Source organism: Lates calcarifer, linkage group LG2 (assembly GCF_001640805.2).
Source record: "Lates calcarifer isolate ASB-BC8 linkage group LG2, TLL_Latcal_v3, whole genome shotgun sequence".
Taxonomy (NCBI): domain Eukaryota; kingdom Metazoa; phylum Chordata; class Actinopteri; family Centropomidae; genus Lates; species Lates calcarifer.
The window spans coordinates 24,691,590-24,706,895 of NC_066834.1; the positions used below are offsets into that span (position 1 = coordinate 24,691,590).

Below are 15,306 nucleotides of genomic sequence, written 5' to 3' on the forward strand. Positions count from 1 at the left end.
GCCTGTGAGATGTCTCCAAGTCTCCCTTCATTCACTCCACTTCCTCCCCACACGCTCTGAAATAATCTCAGCGCCACACTCGGCTGCACAGACAACATTTTGGTTTCCGTCCAGGAGCGCGCTGACTTCCCCCTGTGGCCGAGGTGCCACAGCCGCCTGCGTGTGTTTGTATGTGTGTGTTAGCGTGTGAGTGAGACAGAGAAAAGAGATGTAAGAGACGCGCGAAGGAAAGCGTACGGCATCCGAATCAACAAGGGCTCCAATTCCTTTGCATACTTTTGTCTGTTTCTACATTTGTAGAGAGGAAATTGTTTTGGAAATGAATTATTTGATGTGTGAATACAGCTCTGGAAAAAGGCTGGATTTGAGTATGTTGATAATGAATTCGCTAAGAACATGGGAAAATGGAAATTTGTGTAAAAAATAAAATAAAAGCCCCAAAATATAAAAGAATCAGTAAACCTGCCGGAACTGAAGTTTTGCATCAGAACAACATTTGTACAACAAGGACATTTTGTAATTAAGGCTTTGACAGAGCAGCTTTATTATCCAGCACAGGTGCAAGAGGAATATGCTCACTTCTCTGACAGTTTCAGGTTTTCATATCCCTCCTTTGTAGCCTTGTTTCAAGATTTGAATTAATGCCAGACAATGTTTTGTAACACGGTTCTCTTTATTTTACTGTGTGATTTTTCGTTCTTATTTTGTTTTTGGTGGCAAAATGTACAATGTTACACTTTTTTTGCATCTCGAGCAGGGTACTTTTACCATGCGTGTAATCGAAACGGTGACCGACACGAGCTCTTGGCGTGGGTGACACAAGAAGCTTCCAAAGTTCAGGTCGATACAAACAATTTCCCCACCTGCTGGGTGCCGCCTCCAACCACTTTATCCAGTTAAGAGTGAAGCCAGAGAAGAGATTTCACACTCAGGAGATAAAAGGCTCCGACTACAGTTCAACTAATTCCAAAGTTCCCCGGGCTAGAGTTTTCACTTTTTGAGAGGGAGCGATCTTTTCTTTGAATTAACTGGTACAGCAGTATTTCATTAAAATATATATTTGTAAAAGCGCAGTGATAAACATGCAATTTTTTTTTTCAACTTACCTTAACCAGGAAGAAGGAGACGCCATATGTCCGCAGAGACCGCGCCAGTTTGACGTATTTCACTTTGGCTTCAATCTCTGTCATTTCTCCACAGTTTTTGTGTTCCTGCAGGTTCAGTTATATAGATATTATAGCATCTGAACAACCGGTGCACAATTCACAAACAAGCTGAAATGAAAACAATCAATATGTGCCTTTGTCTAGAGAACACTGTATGCGCACCTGGAATATTTTCTTCTCAGCTCCTCTCTGCTTTATGTATTCTTTGGGTAGAAACTCCTTCAGACTAGGAGAGAAATAAAAACACAGGAGAAGCTGAAATTCACACAAAAGGTATGAGTTCTTAATTTTCTTCTGCTACAGCCTGAAACCTCAAACAAAAAGAACGATCAATTTCAGAATTTACAAAATGAATCCAAATGTTTCTAATGATATTTTAAAGAAAGATTGAAATCTTTTACTTTCAGTCAACTTCACTCAAATTAAATGAGTTATGCGTCTAATATCTGGGAAAAAAAAGGGATTTTATCACGGGGAAATCTCCCTGTGAGACAGAGGCTTACTCTAAGAATCCAGGTTTGTGTTTATGCTCTATGTGAGGTCCAAACTGGATCTGGGCCTGAATGCCTCCAAACTCGCAGGCCTTGTCAAATGATACGGGGTGAGAGCCGTTTAGGATGTCATCTCGAGCCTGAAAGACAAGGCAAACTTAAATCGATTGGGTGAAGGTAAAAGAAACTGAACTTGGGAAGCCTTATATTATGGCTTCAGGTTAGTACCAGTAATAAAAGTAATCCTAATCAGTGTCATTATATACTGCAAATGGTTGGCCAGGATCACACTTTTCTTCAAGCCATCTGTCACTGCTCATTTCAGCAGCTGCTTGACGTTGATGGTGAAGAAATGGATGGTGCAGTCTATCTTCTGGGTTGTAGCTACATTCTCATCTGGAGGGACAAGGCGAAACCTCAACCCTGTGTTTGTTTGAACTGTTTGGAACTAGAGCGATGATGTGCTGTCAGCTCCATTAAACATATCTGATTTAGCTCGAGGCACAAAAACTGCACCAGAGAGCCTCTGTTCTTGAGATTGGTACCTTGCAGCTTCGACAGCCACTAACCGGTTTTACTAGAAAGTGCATGAAGAGGATCTTCTATACGACAGTTTCCAGGGGAAACAAAAGAGGCGCAAAAATGGAATGAAAGGAGGGTCGGACCTGTACGTAAAGCAGGTTGAGTTGGACTGGGTCCCGGGAGTCCACGTTCTGGTCAGAGTAGAAGAACTTGCGTCGGAGCAAAAGCGTCTCGTTCTCGTCCACCCCCTGCTCTCTGAATGTCCTGCTGTGGTCCAGCCAGTTCACTATAAACACAAAATAGAGCCACAGGGATCAGATTGTAGAAGCTATTTCCATAAAGGCAGACAAACATCCTAAACCTATGTTTTAGTTAAGGGGTTATTTTCCAAAATGTGTTGTTATAGCAGAGAACAATAATAAAAATAGTAAGAGGTAATAGAAATCTTTACAGACTCAGAGGTAAATGTTCCTACATATAAGAGCATAATAAATGTATCTAGTTATTTGTTGGATACTTGGATCTTTGGCATTACCTTTCCTGGCTCAGGTAAGCCATTTCAAATAGCCCTTATTTATTATCTGCTTGGAGGTGACAACTCTTCTTTTACTCAGGTGCAGCTTCTCTCTCCACCACTCTACCGTATAAAGTCTGACTGATGGGAGCGAAGCCTGTTTTCTCTTTCCAGAGCGACTCTGAAGCTTTGTTAAAGCGACCGTTAAGTTTTTGTCAACTCTATAATCAAGGCTCTTTTTACCTGGGTGAGTTTGCCCAAACTGGCAGCTCTAAAAAAAAGTTCCAAAACTTCTCTGTTCTTTGATCAGACCAAGCCACCGAGGGTGCCTGGAAACTTTCAGTATATTTGTCTGAATAAATGCTCCAACGTAATTCTACCTCAAAGGCCTACAGAGAGTTTCTTAGATTTAATGGTTTGGTTTGTGCTGTAGCGTCACTTTGAAGTACGTCATGTTGTGCAGACGGGTGCCTTGATAAATTGTGTCCAGTAAAGTGAAATTGTCAAACTGGGCTCAGTTCTGTCGGTTGATCAAGGGAAACACTCTCTCACAACCTTTGCTGTCAAAACACTTCTTGTTCTTAAAACCTGCAGTCCATCCACTTTAGGGTACGATTAAATTCAAGGTAGTATTTGGCTGGGTGGGAATGGATGGGAGATGGGATGAAAAAGTTGTACTACTCTACTTTTAGAGGCAAAGATAAACAACCCATGAGGACAGGGGAACGGGTTTTTTCAATGACAACTGTCAGATACGCCACGACCAAGTGAGATGTAACTCTACTCACAGTCATCGTCTGTGTGTAGTTTGGCCTTCAGCTTCTCCATCTTCCTCTCGTCTCGCAGAAGCGTTCTGTCTTTCTTCAGCGTGCCCATCCCGTCCTCCTTCTTCTCCTCCACCGTCTCCTGGATCAGAGAGTATTCCTCGTAGTTGGTGATGCCTGGAATCAAAAGGGGGGAGGAAAAAAAAGGAACCCTGGTCAGTGTCATGATGGAGACATGTTGAATCAGTGTTTTACATTCACATCTCTGTGTGTTTACAAAAGCTTTTGTACACAAATTAAAGCAGTGAAATTGTTAATTTAATGTATTTACATTCTGTTTATTTCCCAGTGACTGAACGGGGTGGATTAGGAAAACATTACAAAGTTACTGGAAGTGAACCAGCTATAATAGAGAAAAACCAAATACAATATGACCAGACTCTAATGATTTTTTACCTTTGTGACTTTATTTCTAATTCATAGGCTTTCATTAAAGAACAAAATCTAAGCACGGAGATGAAGGCTAGTAAAAGAAACTATGTACCTATTCTACTGCATATTGTCACAAGCAGCTCTCCCACTGTTTTGGAATCATCCACCATGATGGTTTTAACGGCGCCATCCAACATTTTGATTTTCTGGGGCCTCTGCTTCTTCTTATATTCAAGGATATCCTGCTCAACGACAACAGAGGGAAGAACAAAAAAGAGTCAATAAGAAAGGAATGCAGATATTAAACGTAAAAGAAAAGGCAGGAGGAAAGAGAGAGTGAGAGAGAGAAACAGACTGAGAGAGAGAGAGAGAGAGAGAGAGAGAGAGAGAGGGAGAGGGAGAGGGAGAGAGAGAGAGAGAGAGGCTGAAAGTACCCGCTGAGAAAATGATCAAATGTATCCAGGTTGCGTGGAGCGAGGGGAGAATATAGGCCAGAAAACCTTATTTAACGGCTGCCTATCACAGCCCGCTGCTCCCTTCCAATCACAACAATGAGGAGAGATTTGGTTCAGAATAATTTGTCACAGTCATGCCTTCTACCTGGGGTTGCCTTTGGTTGGATTTGAAGAAGAGAAACCATTTAGAGCTAGCAAAACCAAAAGGAGAGATGTAGTGAGAGGGGAGAGCTACACGGATACATAGAGAAAACAGATTCGGTTGGGGCCTTTGGCTGCAGGAATCAGAGACTATAAAACAAGCTGGCAGAGGATCTAGAGCTGGCTGGAGCACTTATTTTTTTTAAAAATTCACTTTTAAAAGCTCCTTTTGATGTTCCCATTTTCTTGATATTCAATTTTATTCTGTGCTTTTATTTTCTCATTCTGCCTCACCGGTTTTCTACTCCTGAGTATGATATGCACATTTATTATATTGTACATTTTTGCTCCACATTGTTTCCTAAACGGTTTTGTTTTAATTTCCCTTTGGTGGATTAAATAAAGTATTTTAATTGAAATAAATTGTTTTAATTTCCTCCACAACAAAAGCACTTTGTGAATATCTCAAAATAAAGACCCTTATATCGTACTAGACCTCTTCAGTCAGCAGTTTGAAATTCCAACATCTGGATTCAGGTATTGAACTTTAGAGGTTAATACAACACCAACTATACACATGATCTGAATATAAATGTAAAATCATTCAGGACATGAGCAGTGTGTGTGAGTGTGTGTGGGTGTTTGTGTGCGTGTTAAAGTGGGTACAACGCGTTCCAGTGTGTGCTGTTGATGAGTGTGTCCAGGTCAATGTTATTCGCACATCTCTCTCCAGGGTTTCACACAGCTCTAAAGGTAACTGTAACTGTGTGTGTGTGTGTGTTTTCATATTATTCTTCAAGCACTCGCTTTAACCTTTGCCACACACAGCTCAAGGTAAACAATCCCTCCATGTGTGGGGTTGAACAGGTTGATATATTTACCCCATTGCGGAGCATGTAGTAGTCCAGTGTCCTTCCAGACTCCAGCCAGATGCCTTTTCTGGGGTCTTCATCAGACAGAAACAGACCATAGTCTGAAGCTAGAGCAGTGAGGAGACAAATCAGCATTTAAGAGGCTATTGTGGTGAAAGTTATACCTTATGCCAGGATCAGACCACAAAATATCAGCACTGTAATAATTCCATCCTGACAGACGTGGGGCATCAGGAACAAAACTGAGCTTCAGGCACAACAATTGCTCATTTTATCCCGTGTAGTGACTCATAGTGGAGAGCAACTGCCTCACAACCCCCCAACAAAAATGATCTTTTTACCATCTCTCACCCTAGTTTGACAACTTCTAAAAGGCATTTTGTGATGTTGGTGCACATCTGTAAACACAGTGAAACAAAATAGTGAAGTCAGACCATGCCACCTCCCTGCAATCACCTTCTGTATATACAGTATGTTACACAAGTCATGAAAGATGTCAAACAGAGACAAACATGCAGTCTGCCGCCTGTCGCAGCTGAGTCATGGCAAGAATATCACCTGGTATGACACAGGGGGGTCATGTCCAAAGACAAAAATACTGTGTAGTCTGATCCTGGCAGTGGTTAATCACACAATATCATGTTTCACTTGACAGAAAGGAGAGAAGGGAATCTGTCATGACCGGCACTAAAAGAAGCTGTTTCGTAAGTGGTAAAAAAAAAAAAAAAAAAAGTACACAGATCTGACCTGACTTTTTAAAATCTTTATAGCATTTTATTGTTTTGTTTACCGATTCCTTTGCCATAGTATCAGCACTACTTTGTGATTCCCCACCAAATCCATTCCCACAACAAAGTAAACTATTACCATGCAGCATGGGATTAGACATGCTGTGAAGAAATGTTAAGTACGTGACTATTTGAACTATGACACCCAACATATTTTTGGTTTGCTGCTCTGATCTCAGCCCGAACCAGTACTCCGGGCTCCTGACCAATCACAGTGCAAATGAGCTGTAAACTCAAACTGAAGGCAGCCATATTGAGATGCAATCCCATGGCTGTCTCTCCAGCATTACGTGCTTGCAACTGTTTCTTTTACGATGTGTGTCCCATCCAGTGTCCTTCCTGTGGAATTTAAGAAAAAAGAATATTCTCACCCTGCCCCGTCTGGGCCTCGGGGACTCTCTCTCTGATGATCCTACAGGCATCATAGACGGCTGTGGAGGGCTCAAACTGCATCGTTTTCACAACGTTGCACTGGCGAACGCAGATTTTCAGCGACAACGCCACCATCTTGGCAGGCGGTGTGTGGGCGGGGGGGGGGGCTGCGGCTACACCTGCAAGAAGACAAGGAGAGAAAGAGGAGGTTGAGTTTATTGCATGGCACAAGTCCAGCAAGGTCCAAAACTTGAGCACAGTGATGAAACACACGGACTGTGATAAATGAGCCAGATGTTGGAAGAGAAGAATGACTTTGCTGTTGTTACAGAAAGGACACATGCACTTTAAACTCGCCTGACACACATTTCTCTTAAGGGGATAATTGTAATTTCTGAAATTGAATGTACTAAAGGTTGCATCAATCCACTATTAGTTTGTCGATGGAAAAAAGCACAACTTAAGACTGTTTTTCCACGTATACACACACACTTGAGAAAAACTTCTTTCTTTCTGTCATAAACATAGAAATTTTATGAATGTGAAGAAAGTGCTAATTTGTGCACAGCGAGGCCATTGTTATGCTTCATAAAACAAAAGAGCCGACAACAAATTTATCACTTTCTGAAAATGGCCCATCTGGTCCCCACTGTGGACAAAGACAAAGTCTCTGAATGTACCGGGCATAAGACATTAAAGGTAAAAACAAGGCAACAAAGCAATCCGCAACAACTGGAGAGGTGAAGAGGCAATTCACCACAATCTCTCTCATACGAGGCTGCTGAAAACAAACCACTGTTTAAATGCTGCACTTCTAAAATCAGCTTCTTCACCAGTGACAAAAACATCAATGAGAGCCTGAACAAACATTGTCATTCTCACACGGGCAGCAGCAAAGCAATTTCCACCCTGTTATATTCTCAAGATAAAGTCAGCATGGGTCCCACACTGTTAAACAGCAAGCCCCATATTCTCTCACCACATATAAAACTAACCACAAAAATATCCTCAACAACACACTGGAAAAAAAATACAAAATGTTGAGCTGCCAGCCTGCTACCTCATCTGTTCATGTTATGTAATGCACACGTCAAGTCTAAATTTGACTAAAATTGTTTATTATCGGTTGTTAACTATAATTAATGCGTCTGTAACCAACACTTTTATTATAACAATGTATCAAATGATAATGTGTGACAAAGTGTGCACTGGTAGAGATGAACCTACAGAGAATTATCAGCTGAATCTGCAGCTCTCCTCAGCTTTATGGACCTTCATATTGAGTTTCAGTTCATTGTTTAGCTGTCCAGACCGCAATTTACTGTTTTTGTTCACTCTCGTCCCTGTAGTGTTGTTTTCAGCCGCACCGAGCAGCTGTTTCTGGTGAAAAAGCTTTAATACTCACTTTACCTGCTTAGCACCAAAGAGCAGACAGACACAGTTAGAGATTAGCTGGTGGACACAGTGGAGCATTTAGCTGCTAAAGATCCTGATTTTTTCCTTCATGGGTTGGTAGAGACCAACAACAGAGAAACAACAGAGCTTAAAGAGAATGAATACTGGACTTATAATATGGCATGAATCACCACTCCAAGTAAATGTTCATGTTAGTGTTTTATTAACTTCTGATATAAGTAAGTTCACTATTAAAAAATTATATGTTAATGACATGTTCTCAACTTGCTTTGCTGCCCCCCAGTGGCCAATATATATATTTAAACATAAATAAAAACATACAGGAATATGAAGTTTGTGAATGTTTGGATTCAAAGCTGCTGTGCTTCACAAACACAGGAAGAGGAAGGAGAAGGAGAGCTGCAACTTCCCCAACAACAGAGCACCTCCTGTCTGGGACCAATGGGAACACAGGGCTCCACTGTGCCAGGGGAGGGTCAAAGGTCAGAGGTCAGCCCGGGCCATGGCTGAAGTACACAGGCGGCCCCTCATCTCCTCCGCTGGCTTCTGACCCTGACTCAGACATTCAGAATCTGGTCCCTACATGAGATGTGTTCACATACAGGGGCGAAGGTGTTTGTCTGGCACACCATGTTGATGTTCCCCTGCAGTATCATGAAGCTGGTAATAACACAACTAGACATTATTTAAGAATGTGTAACAGGAAGTTGCCAAGAGAGTTTGGCATTTCTTTCTACGCAATACATTAATCTAAATACAATACGAACACACCAAAAACAATGCAGCCTTTTAAAGATGCCTGTAAAACCAGATCATTAACTTTTTTGGTGAATATTAAAATACATTTCTGATCTTATTTTAGACTTAATAACTACCTCCACTGGTGCACTACTTTTTAATGCCTCCTGTAAATTTCTCAGTTATTGCTCCAGGCTCTGTCTCAATCAGTCAAGCACTTCGACAAACCTCCGGTTGATAGTGGTTGGACCAAAGCCAAACACTTTCCTTACAATTGGTTGTAATTCACACTGTCAAAGCCTAACAGACCTTAAAGGACAAACACCATCCTAAAACAGATACGACCAGTTATTTTTGCGATCATGTTCTGTTAAAGGAATGATCATCACAGACAAAACTCTTAGTGATGCCCTTCAAAAATCCACTTGAATGAAAGCAACAAAAGCCACTTTTGTGAAAGCAGTAACAGAGCCTGAGGGTGATTTACGAGTAGATGAACACATTTTTGAAATACTACAAATTCTGTATTGTATGAATCCACAGAGCATCAACATCTGTTTCAGAGTCACAGTTTTAGTTTAGCTTTTTTTTTCTGCCCCTGCCATTCGGTTTTTGTTTTGATCTGATCACGGACCGGAGCCTCAGTGGTCTGGTTTCTACCTTTGGGCAATGTTTGTTTGCCTCCAGAAACAAACCGCAGGAATAATGTGATATTCCTCTTTAGACTGTAATAAGACTGGTCAGACAAACAAGCAGGAAGAGGTAAAGAGATAAGGGGAAGCAATGAGGACAGAGAAAGATAAGCTAATAATATGATGAACTGGTTATCAGTGGCACCACCAGCAGGCTCAGCTGGACGACAGAGTTTGAACTGTAGAGAAAGCTCAATTACGGCCGTGTAACTGCAAACACAGAAATCCACTTTTATCGATTTTGACGTTGTGCTACATCGTGGTTCAACATCTGTAACGTGACTAGCTTCGCTGCAATCCACCATACCCTGAGGTGCCTCTTCATTTCACTGTAATTTCATTTGTAATGTGAAACCAATGGGTCTACAGTGCTCAAGTTTAATGAGTTTTTGACTTGTTTTGTGCAACTATGTTCCTCCATCACATCCATCTGAGCCTTTTAACTGAAAATAAGACTTGATTTCACACATGCTAAAAGAATGTGATCAACAGGTGGTACAGCTGTAACGTCTGCATGCATACGAGCACTGTGTTGAGCAAGACCGAACACCTACAAGTTTTCCGTTATTGTTTACATTGGTTTCTTTGAATCTTTTGAATGAGACAATACATAATCGCACAAAGAGTAACAAGAAAAGTTCTGGAAAGTGTCCTAGCCGATGTGTGGACTCTATTTTTTTTTTTTAACACTGTGGATTTGTTTGTTTGATGGGGGACACCCTTTAAATGTGAGGTTCTCAAACTGTGAGGTGCAGATGGAGAGAGGAAGGACTGTCACATCACTGTTGGGTGTGGTTATAGGTGAGTCACACAATCCATACAACTCCAGAACCTGCCTGAGAATCATCACATTTTTAAGTTTTCTTCAGTATCAAAGTAATCCAGTGATAGTTGTCTGTATGTCCATGGGTACACTGTAAACAGGAACTACTAATAGTTTATTTGGCATACTTTTAATGGAGCCAATTTGCCAAAATGTATAAAAAATACTGTCAAAGTGAGACAAAGAATAATTACTGGAGTGATGGAGTCCATTGCTTCAACATGACAAATTCATTATCAATATGGAAATATTGATGACCCTAAAGCCATTTTGCTCCTTTCACTCAGTCAGCAGAATGAAAATTTGACCAATATGTCTTTTCCTTACAGTCCACCATTCTTAGTAGTGGGGCTAAAAACTGATAAGAGCATTAGTGGAATGTTTGCACAATGATGCCGCTGGCTATTTGGGGGTCCAGGTGAAATTCATCATTATGCAGGTGTGTAAACTGAAGGCCAGCCTTTCAAAAACGTAATCAGCTCACATGAAATCCTCTTTAGCCTTAGCAGTAATATGGAACTTGGTTATGTCACACAGCATGGTTCATTTTTCCTTCCTTAAACCCCTTTGAGCCTTTGTAAGATGTGAATCCTCTGTGAATTATAATTTTCTCTGCTGCACACAAACAACACATTTACAATAAGGACAGATTTGTTTCATAAACAAACACCACTGAAAACATTTTCAACTTGTTTAACGTTAAACTTTTCCTTACTCTCTGAAGGTAAACCTCTCCTTCATCCTGCATCCTGAGTCTCCATTGAAGCTGAATTACCACTGGAGCATCCTATCATACATTTTCCCTTCCCTGCACTGAGAAAGGATTTGCTGAGATCAAATGTGATTGTAAAGTCCTTGAAATGCTTGCGTACAACCAACTCATTAGGCTGCTGCAAAATCCAGTGTGGGAATATGGCTCCAGTGTGTATACAGCAGTAACAGTCCCACCTTAGTAATCACATATTGACGTAATACAAATTAAGAGACAGCCTTTTCTGTTTAGAGGCATTTAACCCTAAAATGTTGATGTTTAGCAGGTATAATGTTTTGCATGTTTACTATGTTAATTTAGCATGTTAGCATGCTAACATTTGCTAACTGGCACTTGAACACAAAGTGAAGCTGAGGCTAAATTTGCAATCTGATGGTGGAGAGTAAAAGTTAAGGAATCACCAAAGTAATGTAGATTCATCCTGAGGGGGACATGAATGTGTGTGCACCATATCTCCAAGCTATATTATTATATTTCACCTTAAAGGTTGTATTAGAAGGGAAGTCAGGGGATCATTGTCTGGGAGCTATTAGCATCTGTACAGACATTTTCATAGCACTCCATCCAATAGCTGAAATATTCCAGTCTGGGCCACTGCTATCCATAGAGCAATGCTGCAAGCGTGGCTAAAAATTATGTTTAAATGGCATATTGTTAGTCATACTCAAATGTTAATCAAGGGGAAAATGTTGAATGGAAAAAAATGTCTTTAATCCATTAACTGAATATATAAAAAGTGGCAGCAGTATCCAATCCTGGATTTGGTATTTTATGAGCTTAACAGCCTATTCGGGTCAATTGAGACTAATAGGTTGATTAAATTACAGATGCAGAAACACAGGAAGTTTAAGCAGTGGAATTTACGATTGCACACAGCAAGGAACAAATATATCACACTACAACAATTGCTGCTTCCATCTGACAAGACAAAGAAGAGCTGCATTTTCAGTGACAACTACAGCTGTGTAGTCTCATCTACACAACCTGCTACATCACCCTCGTCTTCATCTCTCTCCATGCTGGTGAATCCATCTGGATGCGGGCCCTATCTGTTTGCCTATGTGCTTTATTTACCTGCCTGCCTGCTTTATGTGACCGTACAATTCATCCACCTGCTGCACCAGGATGCTGTCAGTCTGTGGTTTTATCTTACTTGCCTAACTTTCAGCTTTGCTCTTCACCATCAATGCTAACGGCTGCCTCAAGAGAGGGGGAAGACATTCCCTTCCTAACATCGTCATTGACAACGAATTAATGCAATGTCCAAAATTTAAGAATTAAACAGAGGTAAACCCATGAGGCAGAGAAAAAGAAGTCTCTGGAACCACACACTGAACCTACTGAACAACAAATACAAGAACAGATAGCACACACAGACAGGGAACATACAAATCCATAATCATTAATACACTGTACGCTCCCACACTGCAATACATAAGCACAAAGCATCCCTCCCCCTCCTGACTTTAAACCCAACTGCACCAGTTACACCTACACTCCTTTGATCTACTGCAGGCTCACATAACAAAGAATATTCCTCAGTCCCACTCTGCTGTAAGCAAACATTTTTCATGTGGTTTACACCGACGACAGCAGAAACTCATTCAGGCCAAATTTAATCATAGTGGACGGGCCTTTGTTAAATAACTAATAGGAATTTTAAGGAATGTTTTATTGCAGGCAGTGGCTAACACACATTTATTACACCTGATACTCAGGTCACATGAGGGCAAAGATGCAGCTGAAGGGTCATGGAGAAGCAGGAAAGTAACATGGCTCTCGGTCGGTCTGGCTCTCAGTTGCTTGGTCTGTCGGGCTAGACTTCATCATCTCAATATGTATTTGATGGATTACCATGGAACACTGTACAGAAATTACAGGAGACTTTTAATCTTGTTTTTGCCAAACTACTGCTATCATGTCAGGATTACTTATCATTTTCACACATTTCCCACAGTTGAGCTGCAGTTCAGGACATGTTAAATGAGTTTCAGAGAAAGCACTGCTAGCAATCGTTGGAGAGAGTCGGCTGTGTTCAGGAAGCAGAGCCCTCAAGGTCCTTTTTAGCCTTGAATCATATTGACCCCACAAAAAAAGCACTCACTGAAGATGTACATCTACTTGATGCCGAAGACAGTGTGGTGGTGAGGCTGCTAGGAAAGCTGATATTTTACTTGTACTACTCTTTCACAACAGAGTGAGCCTGGAGCAAAAGTGAGGTTGTCCTGGATGTGTCATTTTGGAGAAGGTCAGGGTCGCTGAAGGAAAAGTGCACCTGAATCAAACCACAGGTTTGCTGCATAACTGAATTTTGTACTTTGGTTTTCCCATCGCGGAGAGCTTTGATGAGCAGATACTGCTTTGTCTCTTCCCGCTAAAGAGGATTTGTACAGACATGCAGGTCTCACACAAGAGACGTACTGTGTTAAGCATTGGAGTGTTTGATTCAGTAACTCTGAAACACAGATTTTGACATAGATATAGTAAACACAGACATCACACCAGAGGAGGATAGAGGCATTGCACAGAGAACACCAAAGAGTGAGAGGAAAGCAGGTAACATTTTGCCACTGTGTGCGCGCAGGAGTCAATTTCATTTAGAGAAAACTGCCAGCCTAAGAGTCAGACAAAAGCTCATGAGACAAAAGGAAAATGAGAGCGAGCGAGCACTGGAACATGTAGCTATTGTTCAATAGATCAATGAGGCAGAGCAGTGCCTGCTGGGAATGCCTGGGCCTTATTACAGTAACATGTCCTCTAATCCAATAATAGAACACCCCACAAGTCAAACAGGCCAATCCTAGAGGAGTTCTGGACCAGGGAACATATTCAATATTTGGCCGGAGCATGTCGGTAGCCTAGTTTCAACACCAGGGCCAAACTGAGCGAACACTGGCATGCTAATTAGCCCATCTGCTTTCTTTGGTTTACTCCTGAGTAGCATATCTGGGTTTAATTCAGCAACTTGTTGCCTCCAGAGATGTGTCAGATAAACACATTGTTTTCTGATTCCCACTTTAAAGTATAGTCTTTCTGCGCTGGAAAATGGCACATGCAGAAAACAATATAACCTTATCGTATGACAGTGGCTTTCACTCTGACACCACACGTGGCCTCGGGAGATACAGCGATGAGAGCTGCTGGAAACTCAATCGTGTTGTTTTCAAAATCAATCTGACTTGTGGAAACTCCATTTCAAATGTAATATGTAATACATGATAAAACAAGACGATGGAAGGTTTAAATTAGAAATGTCTGCTACCAAAAACAAATGCAAAAATAAAATCTTTTGCTCTGGAGTCTGCTGTGACACAGGCTTCCTAAATATTGTTCCTGACTAACAAATGTATGCAGTGGGCAGACTAATTTGCTCTGAAGAAGATGCTGTATATTATGAGCCATCTATTTTATATGCACTGCCACTGAATAATAACAATAATTAGTCGGTGCAATGCACCACTTTGTCAGGCTTCATCATTACCACCCTGAGTGGGTCTAGTTGAGTTATTATGAGGGAATTAATTAATACAGAATCATCACAATCTGTGGATTTGCTCCGGTGAGCTGAAGAAATCATGTGGAGTTCAAATGTCATTAACACTGTGAATTCATGCAATGCAACACTACAAATCCCTGTGTGCATGCGATACATTCATTTTAAGCTTCCTCGTTACTGTTTTGACAATTTAATTTCCCTGAATGGGATGAAAGAAGTTTTTTTTTACCTGTGCCTTAAACTTAAAACCACTAATGGAGTTAAACAATGTTTCAAACAATGTTTCTTTTACACTTACGGTATTCCACCAAAAAAAAAAAAAAAAAAAAAAAAAAAAAAAGCAGGCTTCTCATTTCTAGCCAATGAATGTGGATTTTGTAAGCAGCAATGACAACTGCTGCAAGCGGATTTCTTTCAGCTGCAGTACATTAATGCTAAAGCTCTGCAAGATGACTGAAAACACTCTCTCCAGCTGTCTTTATAATGACTCTAACTAATTTGTTTTTAAAACAAAAACCTTGTAAAATGGTTTGTAATTAGCATTTTATGGTTATATACATGATCTAATGGTAAAAGACTGATGCTAAAACTGCTAGCCCAGCACCACTAGGCAAAGCTCAGCATCCTCACCAGTTGAGAATGAGAATGTGGAAAACATAGACATAAAGGAGCAGCATTCTCTAGTAGGGTCCAGCTGCATTAGTATCACGGTACAGTATTACAGAGTCCCCCAACCTGAATGGCCATATAGGCCATCTGTCTCTGCTCTGTGACCCGACCCATAGGAGTGTTTCCTGAGGCTATGACAGGAGGCATACCGGACCATGGAATGGACACAACACAGTATGGTTA

At 41.0% G+C, this 15,306-nt stretch overlaps 1 protein-coding gene across 3 annotated transcripts in view; it reads right to left on the reverse strand.

Annotated features, from left to right (window-relative positions):
• The window catches only part of tln2a (talin 2a), a 90,186-nt gene that overhangs the window by 43,249 nt on the left and 31,631 nt on the right, over window positions 1–15,306 (reverse strand). For all 3 annotated transcript variants that reach the window (XM_051077302.1, XM_018666874.2, XM_051077297.1), the window contains exons 3-10: window positions 6,517–6,696; window positions 5,367–5,464; window positions 4,002–4,131; window positions 3,482–3,634; window positions 2,323–2,465; window positions 1,670–1,797; window positions 1,329–1,392; window positions 1,107–1,211 (exon numbers count right to left, since the gene is read on the reverse strand). In XM_051077302.1, coding sequence (XP_050933259.1) covers window positions 1,107–1,211; window positions 1,329–1,392; window positions 1,670–1,797; window positions 2,323–2,465; window positions 3,482–3,634; window positions 4,002–4,131; window positions 5,367–5,464; window positions 6,517–6,652 — 957 coding nt within the window. In that variant the 5' untranslated portion in view covers window positions 6,653–6,696. The remainder of the gene's footprint in view (window positions 1–1,106; window positions 1,212–1,328; window positions 1,393–1,669; window positions 1,798–2,322; window positions 2,466–3,481; window positions 3,635–4,001; window positions 4,132–5,366; window positions 5,465–6,516; window positions 6,697–15,306) is intronic.